This window comes from Carlito syrichta, unplaced genomic scaffold (assembly GCF_000164805.1).
Source record: "Carlito syrichta isolate Samal-C Ts95f unplaced genomic scaffold, Tarsius_syrichta-2.0.1 Scaffold102065, whole genome shotgun sequence".
Classification (NCBI taxonomy): domain Eukaryota; kingdom Metazoa; phylum Chordata; class Mammalia; order Primates; family Tarsiidae; genus Carlito; species Carlito syrichta.
In genome coordinates this window covers 76,634-91,013 of record NW_007046161.1, presented here as the reverse complement: position 1 = coordinate 91,013, position 14,380 = coordinate 76,634, and the positions used below count along the sequence as shown (strand labels likewise).

The 14,380-nt window shown below is 53.4% G+C and overlaps 1 protein-coding gene across 1 annotated transcript in view; it reads right to left on the bottom strand.

The window, feature by feature from the left end:
- RUFY1 (RUN and FYVE domain containing 1) overlaps positions 1–14,380 on the bottom strand; it is a gene marked incomplete at its 3' end in the record, with an annotated part of 32,176 nt that overhangs the window by 1,715 nt on the left and 16,081 nt on the right. The window contains exons 5-10 of the mRNA XM_021715776.1: positions 10,604–10,673; positions 7,608–7,709; positions 5,900–6,016; positions 4,543–4,710; positions 1,366–1,463; positions 7–50 (exon numbers count right to left, since the gene is read on the bottom strand). Coding sequence (XP_021571451.1) covers positions 7–50; positions 1,366–1,463; positions 4,543–4,710; positions 5,900–6,016; positions 7,608–7,709; positions 10,604–10,673 — 599 coding nt within the window. The remainder of the gene's footprint in view (positions 1–6; positions 51–1,365; positions 1,464–4,542; positions 4,711–5,899; positions 6,017–7,607; positions 7,710–10,603; positions 10,674–14,380) is intronic.

Below are 14,380 nucleotides of genomic sequence, written 5' to 3'. Positions count from 1 at the left end.
GGTGGCCCCGCTCCTCCGCACCCTGCCGCGCCCGCTCGGCCTGCTGCCACCTGCGGAAAAGCACCCAGTGGGCAGGGGCACTGCTGACAAGTGTGCTTTATGTGCTTCCACTGGCTCGAGCTTTTTGATTTGTTTGGTGAGCTGGCGCCTCACTCTGTTGCCCAGGCTGGAGTGCAGTGGCACACTCACAAGCCACCCCTGCTGGGGCGCCACCCCTGCTGGGGCGCCACCCCTGCTGGGGCGCCACCCCTGCTGGGGCGCCACCCCTGCTGGCATGCCACCCCTGCTGGCGCCAACCTGCTGGGCTCTGGCAACCCTTGCGCCTCAGCCTTCCAAGTAGCCGGAACCACAGGCATGCGCCACCACCCCCAGCTAATTTTGTGATTTATTGCAGAGATGAGGCCTCACCAAGTTGCCGGGCTGGTCTCGAACTCTTGGGCTCAGGCAATCCTCTCACCTCAGCCTCCCAGAGTGCAGGGATTACAGGCTGAGTCACAAGCCTGGCCTGGCTTCCGCTTTTATTTATTTATTTTTTTGAGTTGAGTCTCACTCTGCCGCCCAGACTGGAGTGCAGTGGCCGCTCCCGGCCACCGCAGCCTCCACCTGCTGGGCTTTGGCGATCCTTCCGCCTCAGCCTTCCAAGTAGCTGGAACTACAGGCACGTGCTACCACGCCTGGCTAATCTTTGATTTACTGTAGAGATGAGGTCTCTCGCCAAGTTGCCCAGGCGGGCTCAGACGATCCACTAGCCTTGGCCTCCCAAAGGGCTGGGATTACAGGCTGAGCCACGGAGCCCGGCACTTTTGTCTGTTTTTATTTTTATTTTGAGTTGGAGTCTCACTCTGTCACCCAGACTGGAGTGCGGTAGCCGCTCTGGCCACCGCAGCCTCGACCTGCTGGGCTCCGGCGATCCTTCTGCCTCAGCCTTCCGAGTAGCTGGAACTACAGGCGCGCGCTACCACGCCCAGCTAATTTTTGATTTATTGTAGAGATGAGGTCTCACCAAGTTGCCCAGGAGGGTCTTGAATCCGCGGGCCCAGGCAATCCACTCACCTTGGCCTCCCAAAGCGCTGGGATTACAGGCTGAGCCACCGAGCCCGGCCTGGACTTTATTCTGATAGACCTGATACTCATTGTGGCTGTGACAAGGAGCTCCCGAACATTCCAACCCAAGAGCCAGTCGGATGCAGCAGCCAAGGCCCAGGGCTGTGCTTGGGCCCACTTTGCAGGCCAGCCACCCCCCGGCAGGATGAGGGGCCTGAAGGACAGTCATCCCTGCCTCTGCAACTCCGGGGGGGGGCTCCAAACACGTCCCAGCCCAGGGAACACAAGCACCTCCGGGGGCACGTCTGCAGGAGTGATCACCTTTCTTCCATCTGCTTCATGCTGGCCATGACCTGGCTGGTTTTCTCTTCAAAGGATGTGATGGCATCGTCCTTCTGCTGCAAGCTGCTCTCCACACTCTAAAAAGACAAGAGAGGGCGTGGGCTCTGTGTGTGTGCCTGTGCACCTGTGCTGGGGTGTCACTGTGAGCCCAGCACTTTCACAACACTTTGTCTTCTTTTTTTTGAGTTGGAGTCTCACTCTGTTGGCCAGAACGGAGTGCAGTGGCCGCTCCCGGCCACCGCAGCCTCGACCTGCTGGGCTCTGGCGATCCTTCTGCCTCAGCCTTCCAAGTAGCTGGAACTACAGGCGCGTGCTACCACACCTGGATAATTTTTTGATTTATTGTAGAGATGAGGTCTTGCCAAGTTGCCCAGGCAGGTCTCGAACCCGCGGGCTCAGGCAATTCACTCACCTCAGCCTCCCAAGGCGCGGGATTACAGGCTGAGCCACCGAGCCTGGCTTCTTTCTTTTTTGGAGTCGAGGTCTCACTCTGTTGCCCAGGCTGGAGTGCCATGGCATGCTCACCACCATCGCAGCCTCCACCTGCTGGGTTCAGGCAATCCTGCCACCTCAGCCCACCTAGTTGCAGGAACTACAGACATGTGCCACCACACCGACTAACTTTTTGATTATTGCAGAGGTGAGGGCTCGCACGTTGCCCAGGCGGGTCTCGAACCCCTGGGCTCAGGCCATCCTCTTGCCTCGGCCTCCCACAGTGCTGGGTGATAGGCGGGAGCCACTGCGCCCAGTGTTCACAAGGCTTTCACGAGTCTCTGCTACCTGCTGCCCTTCCCGGAAGCCCGAGAAGACAGTGGTCTGGGCTCCCTGCTGCCAATGGAGGAAAGGCGGGGAGGGAGGAACGGCAGCCTTCGCTCCTCCCTGACAGGGACCAGAGCCAGGCTGGACTCAGCGTCCCCACGTCATCCCCAGGCACGGCCCCCGATGCACCTGGCTCTGCAGAGCCTTGAAAGGAAGTGGGGTCGGGCGCTCACTCCCCCAGACGGCAGCTGGCCGAAGGTCAAGAACACGAAAGGACTGGGCAGGGCTCACGCCCACATGTGCTGTGACACAGACTGTGACCATGAAGACAGAGTGGCGGTGGGGGAGGGGGGTACTGAGAAACTTAAAGGACACAGAAGGCTGAAGACAGAAGGAAGCCCCAAGAAAGGACATACAGACCACATCTCTGGCCTTAGTGTAACATTAACAACACAAGAACCGCTAGAAATATACCTCCTACCTAGAAACCAAATAGCAAATTCCTAAAAAACCACTGCACTAAAAGAACAAACTGGGGCTGGGCGCGGTGGCTCAGCCTATCATCCCAGCACTTTGGGAGGCCAAGGTGAGTGGATTGCCTGAACCTGTGGGTTCGAGACCAGCCTGGGCAACTTGGTGAGACCTCATCTTTACAATAAATCCAAAAAGAAATTAGCCAGGCGCGGTAGTGCACACCTATGGTTCTGGCTACTTGGAAGGCTGAGGTGAAAGGATCACTGGAGCCCAGCAGGTCAATGCTGGGGTGGCTGTGAGTGTGCCGCTGCACTCCAGCCTGGGCGATGGAGTGAGACTCCAACTCAAAAAAAAAAAGAAAACAAATTGGAAGGAAAACATATGAAATCCTTAGCAGTAAAGACAACTGGACACTGCGCTACTCTGCCCACTGAAGAGCCACCAAGTACAGATGCCCAGCAAGTGCACACACGGAGGGGAAAGCTGGCAGCAGGCCGGGGCCGACACACACCGACTCTAGGGGCCCATGTGCTTCTCTGACAATGAAACACTCTTGTCAGAATGTGACAGGCACAGACAAAGCTGCTCTCGTGGGTAATTTCTGACTTTGAACCATTTAGTTTAGGGAAGAGAAGCAAGAGCACAGATGCGCCAAGCGTGTGCTTCACCAGCGGAAAACAAGCAGAAAGAGCCAGAGGTAAGCAGGGAGCAGGCCAAGGGGCCGGACGCTGACTTGCAGCGCCTGACACCAGACGGTGGGTGCTCCCACACCCACAGCCAAGCAGATCCGGCCTGGGTGTCCTCTGGCCCCACTCCATTCTGACTCTCATCACTCCGTGTGGGCACAGGTCCCCGGGGAAGAGTGCGACCCTACGAGACGGCCCCCTTCAGCTGCAGTCAGAGTCCCAGGCTGCCGGGCTGCCACTGCAGTCCTGACCCAGGGCGATAAGCTACGGTCCCACCAACCCTCCCGCGGGCTGCCAGAGCGGCTGGCAGGACTCCAGAAGGCATGTGACTGTTACTGGTGTACTATGAAGTACACACAACCACAGGGAGAGGGCACACAGGAGGGATGTGGGAGGGCGCAAAGCACCCAGCCCCCCGTGGGTGTGCCCCGCCCATACCCCGTCAGAGTCACCACCCCGGAGCACTTCGAATCTTCCACAAAAATCCCCAAACATCAGGACTCAGATGTTGATTTAGCGCAGAGAATAGGTCTTGCTACATTGCCCAGGCTGATCTTGAACTCCTGGGCTTGAGTAATTCTCCTGCCTCAGCCTCCCAAACTGCTGGGCTTACAGGCATGACTACTCTCCCGGCCAACAGAAGCGTTTCCTTATAGTGAACCCAGATGGGGCGTGGGATTGACTCACCCATCTACATCTAAAGCGGAAAAAACAGGGCTTTCAGTGAAAACAAGAGGACATAATCCTCAAGCATCGGCCGACTACTGTGAAATGACATGGGAGACGCACTTGGGTACTACGTGGCCCAGAAGACCCCCGAGATTCACTTAACAGACACGCTGGGAAGACAGCTCTGAATGACAGCTCTGATTCGCGTCTCTGTCTCTTGGTGTGAACAACGAGTGCCCGAAACAGAAGGAAGCAGAGAGCAAGGAGACGGCGAGGTGGACGGCAAGGTCCAGGCGGGACAGACGCAACCTGGGTCCAGCCCTCCTCGAGAGCCGAGCCACCCGGGCACGTGGCGTGGCCACTCAGCTCCGCCTGGTCACTTACACTTGCCCGTTCTCAGGGACTGCTGCGCAGGCCAAGAGAAGCAAGCACAGTCACACACAGCAGGGCCCAGGGCCAGGTTTGCACACGGAAGCCCCTCAGGGTCCGCCGGCCCGGCCTGCAAGAAGGCCGCGAGCCTGGCAGGCAGCAGGACGCGCACGGCGAGCGGACACGGGCCAGCTTCTACCTGAACCTTGTGGAACATCTGTAAGTTGATCGCTTTCACTTCCTCCAGCTGCTGGCGGAGGGCGGCCAGGGAGTCCTGCTTCTCGTGGGTATCCTTTTCCAGCAGCTTCATGGCGATTTCCATCTCGGCTTTCATCCCCACTTGTAGCTCCAGTTCTTTCTCCAGTTCCTTAAGAGTATTTGCAAAAAACAGTGTTACTCAAGTTAATCGCAGAGGTGTCTTCAGCTGACATGTAGTTGCATCTTGGGCCCTGTTTAAATACAAATAGGTCAGAGAAGGCTGGAAAACTTGGGAACCGTCTGCAGAGAGCTAGACAGCGTTTCTCCTCGCTTCATGGTTCGCCAACAGAAAGCTGGTTGGCGGCAGGAAAGACGAGAGTCAAACAACCATGTTCTCCACACCTGCATGTCATAATGGTGATCTCAAAGCATGTCTGTCTTTTCTTTGAGTGCTGGAAGGGATCTGATGGTGCGATGTTAGATTTCTGGAATATTTTGATCATCTCTATGGCAAAAATGACACAGCCATTTTTTTTTTGAGTCAGAGTCTCTGTCGCCCAGGCTGGAGTGCAGGGCACGCTCACGGCCACTGCAGCCACGACCTTCTGGGCTCAAGTGATCCTTCCACCTCAGCTTTCCAAGGAGCTGGAACCAGCCATGTACCACCATGCCTGGTTGATGGCTTAGGCGATCTTTCCACCTCAACCTTCCAAGTAGCTGGAACTACAGATGCATGCCACCATGCCCGGCTAGTTTTTTTGTTTTTTTTTAAAGTGTAGAGACAAAGTCTTGCCATGTTGCTCAGGCTGGTCTTGAACCACTGAGCTCAGGCAATCCTCTCGCCTCGGCCTCCCAAAGTGCTGGGATGACAGGCATGAGCCACCACGCCTGGCCGACACAACCATTTAAAAATGGTTCTCTCCTGGATAACGCAGGATGTCTGTTTCCCACATCCGTGAAAAGAGGCAAAGAAATGAAGCAGGTACAAGAGTGGCATCTAATAAAGACCTCGGCTCAGACACAACATGGACCAAGTGGGAATGAAGCAAGTGCAAGAGAGGCGTCTGATGAATAACTCGGTCACAGCACACAGACCACGGGGAAGTAAACAGTCCAGAGACTCCGACTGAGGGGACTGCATTGTCAAAGATACCACGGGTCTGGTCTCATGGCCATCTTGAAGAAGGTTTATAACATGGGGAAAAAAAATGCAAGGGATGATGCAGAACAGATTGTAAACATAGGCTTTTCTCAACTTTTAACTTTCTGGGAGCACCAGCAGGGTTGAGCATGCGAGTGTGGACAGAAGGCACCCGGAGGACGACGGGACCCCCCCCGACACCGTCCCGTGCACTCACCAGCCGGACCCTCTTCTCCTCCTTCAGCTGTCTCCACACATCACTGTACATCTCGTCCAGACCTTGCCGGGTTTGCTTGTAAGTCTCCAATTCCACTTTGGTGTCCTGCTTTGTTATCTGTCTCAAGCAGGAATACCAAGAGGAATGGGCTGCTTATGGAGAGCTATTTATAAAGTATTTTAAAATATATCGTATTTTTTTTAAACATAGGATAATTTCTATTTTTTTTTTTTGAGTCAGGGTCTCACTCTGTCGCTGAGGATGGAGTACAGAGGCTTGATCACGGCTTACCACCGCCTTGACCTCCTGGGCTCAGGCAATCCCTCCACCCAAGGTTTCAAGTAGTTAGAACTATAGGTACCACCACACCCAGCTAATTTTTTCTATTTTTTGTAGAGACGAGCTTTTATTAAATTGCCTAGGTCAGTCTCGAACTTCTGGGCTCAAGCAATCCTCCCACCTTGACCTCCCAATGTGCTGAGATTACAGGAGTGAGCCATTGTGCCCAGCCAATTTCTGTTTTTTTTCTTTTTGAGTCGGAGTCTCACTCTGTTGCGCAGGTTGGAGTGTAGTGGCACACTCATGGCCTTGACCTGCTGGGCTCCGGCGATCCTTCTGCCTCAGCCTTCTGAGGAGCTGGAACCACAGGCATGCGCCACCACACCCAGCTAATTTTTTGATTTATTATAGAGATGAGGTCTTACCATGTGGCTCAGGCTGGTCTCCAACCCACAGGCTCAGGAAATTTTCTTGCCTTGGCCTCCCAAAGTGCTGGGATTGCAGGTGTGAGACACTGTGCCCGGCCTAGTTTCTACTTTTTGAGCATGACAGAAAAAGATGAAAATTTTAAGGACATCAGAACTTGAAGACAAAGAATGATAGCAAACCAGCAGATTTTCGAAAAGCTAGGTCTATAAAGCAATTTATGTCCACTTTTCATCACAACAGAACAATGGTCCCTGGCAGGAAAGACCCCCATTCACTCATCGTTGCGTATCTACAAGTGAGTTTTTAGCACTGACTGGGTCGGCGAGTGAGTCAGATACGGTCTCCAACCCCACTCATTAGGTGAGACAGAGCCACAAGCCAGCAGTCTAAGACACAGTAGATGGGCCAGGTATAGGGGCTCACATGACAATCCAGTACTCTGGGAGGCTGAGGCGGGAGGACTGCTTGAGCCCAGGAGCTTGAGAGCTTGAGACCAGCCTGGGTAACACAACAAGACCCTGTCTCTACAAGAAATAAAAAAATTAGCCAGCCACGGCAGGGTGCACCCGTAGCCCGAGCTTGAGAGGCTGAGGCGGGAGGACTGCTTGAGCCCAGAAGATCGAGGCAGTAGTGAACTGTGATCATGCCACCACACTCTAGCCCGGGTGACAGAGACCCTGACTTGGAAATAAAGTAAAATAAAAAACATTAGATGGATTTGATAACGGAGGGATGTACGAAGAGCTACTGGAATCTGGCTCCAGGGACGGCACCACAGAGGATGCGTCTGTGAGTGGAAGCTGAAGAGTGAATGGGGACTCTCGCACACGGGCCCGAGGCGAGGTGGCCCCATGGCTCAACTGGAAGCAAGGGGCCTCCTGACGCCACACAAGGCACCCTGCGTGCAGAGGACTGAGTCACGAGGAAGCTACGAGCCCAGCCAGCGGTGGGACGTGGCGTGGGACGTGTGCCTGCCACCCCGCTGCGGTGACCCTCTCACCTCTACGCTCTTCTCGCTTCTTTCTCGAATCAGCTCATTCTGCTCTCTTAATTGCTGCTGCTCCTCTTGAAGTGAGCAAATTCGGTCCGTGGCAGCTGAAAGCTGATCAAGAAAGACGTTCACATTTCTTCACTCGGAAGTTATACCGTCTCACTGCTCAAAGTAAAACCAGCATCTGCTAGGTATCGCCACAGTTCACAATGCGTGTTCACATTTGGTATCTCATTTCCTTGTCTCAGACAGGCAACACGTGGCTCCACGCTCCCCACACAGGCACGTATGCAGGAGACTCTCTCCCGCCATGCCCGTAGTGTCTCTGTCCTTCTCAGAGCCTCTCCCCCTTGGCAAAGACAGCAGCATATGGCCTGACGTGGATGGGCCTTATAGACAGAAGCAAAACAGAAGCCGCCCAAATGCTCACCATCAGAGAAATAGTTAAATACATCACTGTGGAAACACGGGACAGAGACATCTAGTTAATGAAATGTTAACAGTAGCCAGGCGTGGTGGCTCATACCCATAATTCAAGCACTTTAGGAGGCAGAGGCGAGGGGATTAACTAAGCCCAGGATTCAAGACTAGCCTGGGCAACTTGGTGAGATCTCGTCTCTACAGTAAGTCAAAAAATTAGCGGGGCATGGTGTCATGTGCCCATAGTTCCAGCTACTTGGAAGGCTGAGGTGGAAGGATTGCCGGAGCCCAGCAAGTCGAGGCTGCAGTAGCTGTGAGCGTGCCACTGCACTCTAGCCTGGGCGACAGAGTGAGACTCCAACTCAAAAAAAAAAAAAACCAAATAGAAAAAAAGATGTTTTGTTTTGTTTTGTTGGAGTTGGAGTCTCACTCTGTTGCCCAGACTGGAGTGCAGTAGCCGCTCCCGGTCACTGCAGCCTCGACCTGCTGGGCTCCAGCGATCCTTCCACCTCAGCCTTCTGAGTAGCCAGAATTACAGGCGCGTGCTACCACGCCTGGCTGATTTTTTGATTTATTGTAGAGATGAGGTCTCGCTGCCCAGGCGGGTCTTGAACCCCGCGGGCTCAGGCAGTCCACTCATCTCAGCCTCCCAAAGGCGCGGGATGACAGGCTGAGCCACCGAGCCCAGCTGAAAAAAAGATGTTAACAGAAGCTCTTAATGACTTGAGGACATACTTAAGATACAGTGCCAAGGGGGAGAAAGGTAATAATATGCTGTAAAATTAAAAAACTGACTAGGTCAAAAATGCATGAGAAAAGGCGGGGGCGATGTATACCAGATGACAAGGGCTGAGACAGTTGTCACTCAGAGGGGATCGGGGCCTTCTTCCTGATCCTTCATGCTTTCCGGTTTTTCTAGCTGACGAACTAAAGTGTCTTTTATCACCAGAGGGAGCGTTAAAGACTTGGGGAGAAGTCAAGGCCCCCTGGCTGACGACGGTCCGGGGGAGCTCCTCCTTGCCTGCAGGGGGTCATGGGGCTCAGGGCAAGCAGATGTGGGCAGGTGTTCTGGCCTCCTGAGCGGTGGCCACCACAGGGGGCCAGGCCACCTCGCGTCCTGCTGGAACAGCGCTGGGAAGGGCGGGCAGGGCTGGGAGAGAGCAGCGGCTGCGTCCGGGGGACCACGTGCGCCCAGAGCAAAACTGGCATTTGCTGGGCATCTGAGGCGTCGCTGTGGAGGGACCTCCAGGCATGGACTCCCCACCTCACTTTGTGGAACCACCCTCACTTGCTGCCGAACCAGGCCTGGGGTTCCCAACACCCCCGAACTCCCAGGGGTGTTGGGACCTTAAGGGGTGCTCACTGCTCCGAGGGAGGGAGGAGCAGAGCCGTGGCTCAGACACCGCGGCACGCCTGGGGAGGGGGAGGCTTCTTCCAAGCACATTCTCTGTGGCAGTCACTAGCTTTGAAGAAAACATAACCCAGTTGCCAGGTGTTTTGGCATCAGACCTCCAAGCATGCCGTTGTGTCTAAGAGACAAGAGCGAAGCCGGCCTGTTCTAAATTCAAGCAACTCTTGAGCACCCCAAGGTCGGACGAGACCTAGCTGCAGGACCTGGGTCTTACCCTTTCACCAGTGCTGGCAAGTCTGTGTTACGACCTCATCTGGAGATGAGAGACGTGGGGCTCAAAGACCTGCCTGTCCCATGAGGTCCGAGGCCAGCTGCTGAGGGAGGCCAACTCCCAGCTCGAGGCTCAGGGAGGCCCTCCCAGGACGCGCCCGCCGGAAACACTGTCTTTCTGTTTCCTCCTGCTCACGCAGCAGAGAGTCGTTAGTCTAAGGAGCTTTCGAAAGGGGCCTTCATCCCAGACGTGCCCCGAGACCCTCTCTGGGTGTCCCTGCCTCCACGCTGGGGAGGCGCTCGTTCTCAAGCCCCTCTTCCTCCCCAGTGAGACTAGGGGGAGGCCTGGCAGCCAGGGACCGCTACCTGTGGGAAGCCTCACAAGGCCGAGCAATCCCCTCCTGCTAGCAGGAGGCAAGATGCGTCCGCCAAGGGGACTGCCGGGCTGCTGGCAGCAAGCTCTCGTCCTCAGCCTCGGCCCTCCTTCTTCCTGTCCTTTCATTCTCTCTCTTCCTAGTGAGAAAGCAGAGAAAGACCACGCTGTGGGGAGACCAGTCCATGATCTTGAGAGACTGAACAGAGGGCTGGGCTGGGCACTCGCATCTTGAGGCAGGGCCTGTGCCTTCCGGGGCTGCAGACAACGCCGCAGCAGAGGTAGAAGGAGGCAGACGGCAGGTCCCCGGAAGCTGGGCTGCTCCAATGGGGAGCGGTCTCCTTTTGGACTACTCTGAGGTGACTACCCTAAGTCACTTGGAAGTGGCCCATAATTGCTGCAGGGTCTCACTGGGAGCCCCGGACAAGGCAGAACACAGACACACAGATACACTCCTGTCTCACGTGCAGCGTAACTCGAGGTTGGCAAGCACCCTTCCCACCAGCAAGAAGCTCTGGCCAGACAGACCAACCACGCCGCTTCTCAGAACCTTGGGTCCTCCTGTTTTAAGAATCTCTGTAAATTACAAACCTCTTCCTGAAGCTTTGAATTCGTCTTTTCTAAGCTGTCAACCTTGCTTTGAAGATCCCCAACGGTGCAGCTGCAGAGGAGAAAAGTATCAGGTAACCAAGACCTTATAAAAGCTGACTCCCTGCAAGTTGTGAACAGGGAGATTCCTGCACATCGGGTGTGAAATGGGAAGGTAAAAGGGTCTCCAGTGAACTCAGAGGAGACGTGAATTCTAAAAACAGATACATGTTTCTGTGTGTATATATAAACACATGCACATTTTTTTTTTTTTTGAGTTGGAGTCTCACTCTGTCGCCCAGACGAGTGCAGTGGCCGCTCCCGGCCACCGCAGACTCGACCTGCTGGGCTCCAGCAATCCTTCCGCCTCAGCCTTCCGAGTAGCCGGAATTACAGGCATTCACTACCACGCCCGGCAGATTTTTTTATTTATTGTAGAGATGAGGTCTCGCCAAGTTGCCCAGGTGGGTCTTGAACCCGCGGGCTCAGGCAATCCACTCACCTCAGCCTCCCAAAGGCGCAGGATTACAGGCTGAGCCACCGAGCCCGGCTTGCACATACTTTTCAATAAGTTTTCCTCTAAAATACATTGTTCAGTTAAGAAACAAAATTTTTTCCCCAATACAGTAGACGATGGAAACCAAAATGTGCTGGTGGTTGTACACCAAAAGTAATGTTTGTCACAAGATGCTGGTACTTTTGGGCAGTAGCCTCAAAGGGGATTTTTATTTTTATTTATTTATTTGAGACGGAGTCTTGCTCTATTGCCCAGGCTGGAGTGCAGTGGTACGCCCACGGCCACCGCAGCCTCAACCTGCTGGGTTCAGGCAATCCTTCCGCCTCAGCCTTCCAAGTAGCTGGAACCATAGGCATGTGCCACCACGCCTGGCTAATTTTTTGATTTACTCTAGAGACAAGGTCTCGCGAAGTTGCCCAGGCTGGTCTTGAACCCCTTGCCTCCACCTCCCAAAGTGCTGGGATAACAGGTGTGAGCCACCATGCCCGGCATTTTTTTTTTGAGTTGGAGTCTCACTCCGCTGCCCAGGCTGGAGTGCAGTGGCATGCTCATGGCCATCCCAGTGTCAACCTGCTGGGTTTAGGCAATCCTTCCGCCTCAGCCTTCTAAGTAGCTGGAACTGCAGGCGCACGCTACCATGCCCAGCTAAGTTTTTTGATTTATTGTAGAGACGAGGACTCGCCAAGTTGCCTGGGCTGGTTTCATACCTGTGGGCTCAGGCAATCCACTCGTCTCAGTCTTCCAAAGTGCTGGGATTACAGGCTGAATCACCAAGCCTGGCCTTTTTTTTTTTTTTTTTTTGAGTAGAAAAGTCTCACTGTTGCCCAAGCTGGAGTGCAGTGGCACACTCACAGTCACTGCAGTCTTGACCCACCAGAATCAGGGGACCCTTCCATCTCAGCCTTGCAAGTAGGTGGAACTACAGGTGTGCACCACCATGCTCAGCTAATTTTTTGATTTACTGTAGAGATGAGGTCTCGCCAAGTTGCCCAGGCTGGTCTCGAACCTGTAGGCTTAGGCAACCCTTTTGTCTCTCACCTCCCAAAGTGCTGGATGACAGGCATGAGCCACCATACCTGGCAAGAGTGATTTTTAAATCCTTTTTGTACTTTTCTCATTTTTCAAATATTCTTTAAGTAACATGAATTACTTTTATACTGAAAAATATGTAAAAAGCTAATGAAATGAATCAGTAAGTAGGAAAAACAATAGACTTGATAAACAACAATAATAATAATCACAGTGATAGTAACTTATTTTTTGGACTGTGTGCCAGGCCCTGTTTGTCCTAAGCACTTTTAAAAAATTATTTTTTTTTAATTTTAAAGATGAGGGGTGCGCTAAGCACTTTAAATGCATCAACTCATTTAGTCTTTCACTTTTCTTTTTGAGATGGCATCTCCCTATATTACCCAGGCTGTTCTTGAACTTGTGGCCTCAAGTGATCCTTCTGCCTCAGCCTCCCAAAGCGCTGGCATTATAGGCATGAGCCACTGTGCCTGGCTAACCCTACCTACCAAATGAGGAGGATTACAAGAAGTAGTAGATCCCATTGCTAATCCATATCACAGAAGAAGTAACTTAACTTTACATTTAAGTTAACTTCACATTCAAGTTCTCATATCAAGTTCATGTAACGCAGGGGCTATGGTGCCAGAGCCGAAGCTTCTGGGCCACAGCCCATCCTGAGAAGGCCAGTCCCTTTTCCAGGGAGGAGCACGAAGAAACAAACCTGGCAAGGCTACTGAATCAAGGCTCAGGAAATAGGTAGGAAAAAAATAAAATCAGAGACACAAAATGAAAAAAAAAAGACACGGAGGTAATGAAAAGTATTAAGAGTATGCAATTTTCAATTCTATGCCAACTATATGAATTTGAAAATACCCATACAATTTATATTTTTCTTAAAAATACAAATTACAAAAAAAAAAAAGAGACATATCCTCAAGAGAAAACCTAGACGAACTGGTAAATAAGGAAAAGCTGGGCATCTGGAGGCACTGCCTTGTGTGGCTCTGGGCTTCACATTTTCCAGGGGTAAAAGGGCCGTGACACAAAGCTGTCCCAGGAAGACATCAGGCGGCACCCGTGAATGCATTCTGTGAGCTGCACGGCCCTGGTGGAGCACCAGGGAAGGGAAACCACACAGTGGTTGAGTCAGGTGACCCGTCAACAGGACGGTCCGGCCCATGAATAAAGAAAGGGCATCACCACACATCACTTGGTTAGGGGACAAGAGCCATGACCAAGCTTAAAGACCCCAAAAGACATTCGGTGAAACTCAACCCTCAGTAAACCAGGAACTGACCCAGAATCTCTCTCGGAAGCCAGCCGCCGCCACACACAGAGGGACCGCGCTCCCTGCCTGGCTGTGGGCCCGAAAGGCTGTCCTGGGTGTGCCACACACGGGCCGAGTGTTCTCCAGGGGACCACGCTGCCACCAGCCCCTCTCAGAACTGGCGCTTCCTGAAACACACCAGCAGCTTTCCGCAGATACTTCCACGACAAGACGAAGATGCCTGCGCTCACCATCCCCCTGGGCCAAGGGCCAGCCCGGTGGTGCTCAGGCCTGTCCTGCCCTGGCGCCGGAGGGCCGTGTGCTGTGTCCTGGCAGCACCTGTGTGGCGGGATCTCTAGTCCCGTGGCTGGGGGAGGAGCGGGGGGGCAAGGGCTGGTGTATTTACCTCTGGGTTGCGTAACTGCACACAACAGAGAGGCAGAGGGCCTAAGAATGGCTCATCAAGCAGCAGTCACACTTTCCAGGCTGCACTTGAGTGTGGCCTGCATGACGACCTTTTTTCTCAGTTTGGAAAATACTTGGCTTTAAACAGATGGCAGCATAAAGAAGTCCCACCAAACCCTAACAGAACACCGAGCACGCAGCGGACACCAGACGGGGGCAAATCCTACCTACCTCAGGTGCCGGTTAAGCTCTTCCACATAATTCTTTTGATCAAGAACATCCGTAATTCTTTCATGTCTTTAAAAAAGAGTACACAGAGAGAAATTTTCAAAAATTCATGGTTAATACCTTGCACCTGTCACCCAACCTGCTGACCAACTTGTAGAAGTGCCAATGTCGGCCGGGCTTGGTGGCTCAGCCTGTCATCCCAGCACTTTGCGAGGCCGAGACGAGTGGACTGCCTGAGCCCACAGGTTTGAGACCCACCCGGGCAACTTGGTGAGACCTTGTCTCTACGATAAATAAAAAATAAGCCGGGCACAGTAGTGCCTGCCTGTAGTTCTGACTACTTGGAAGGCTG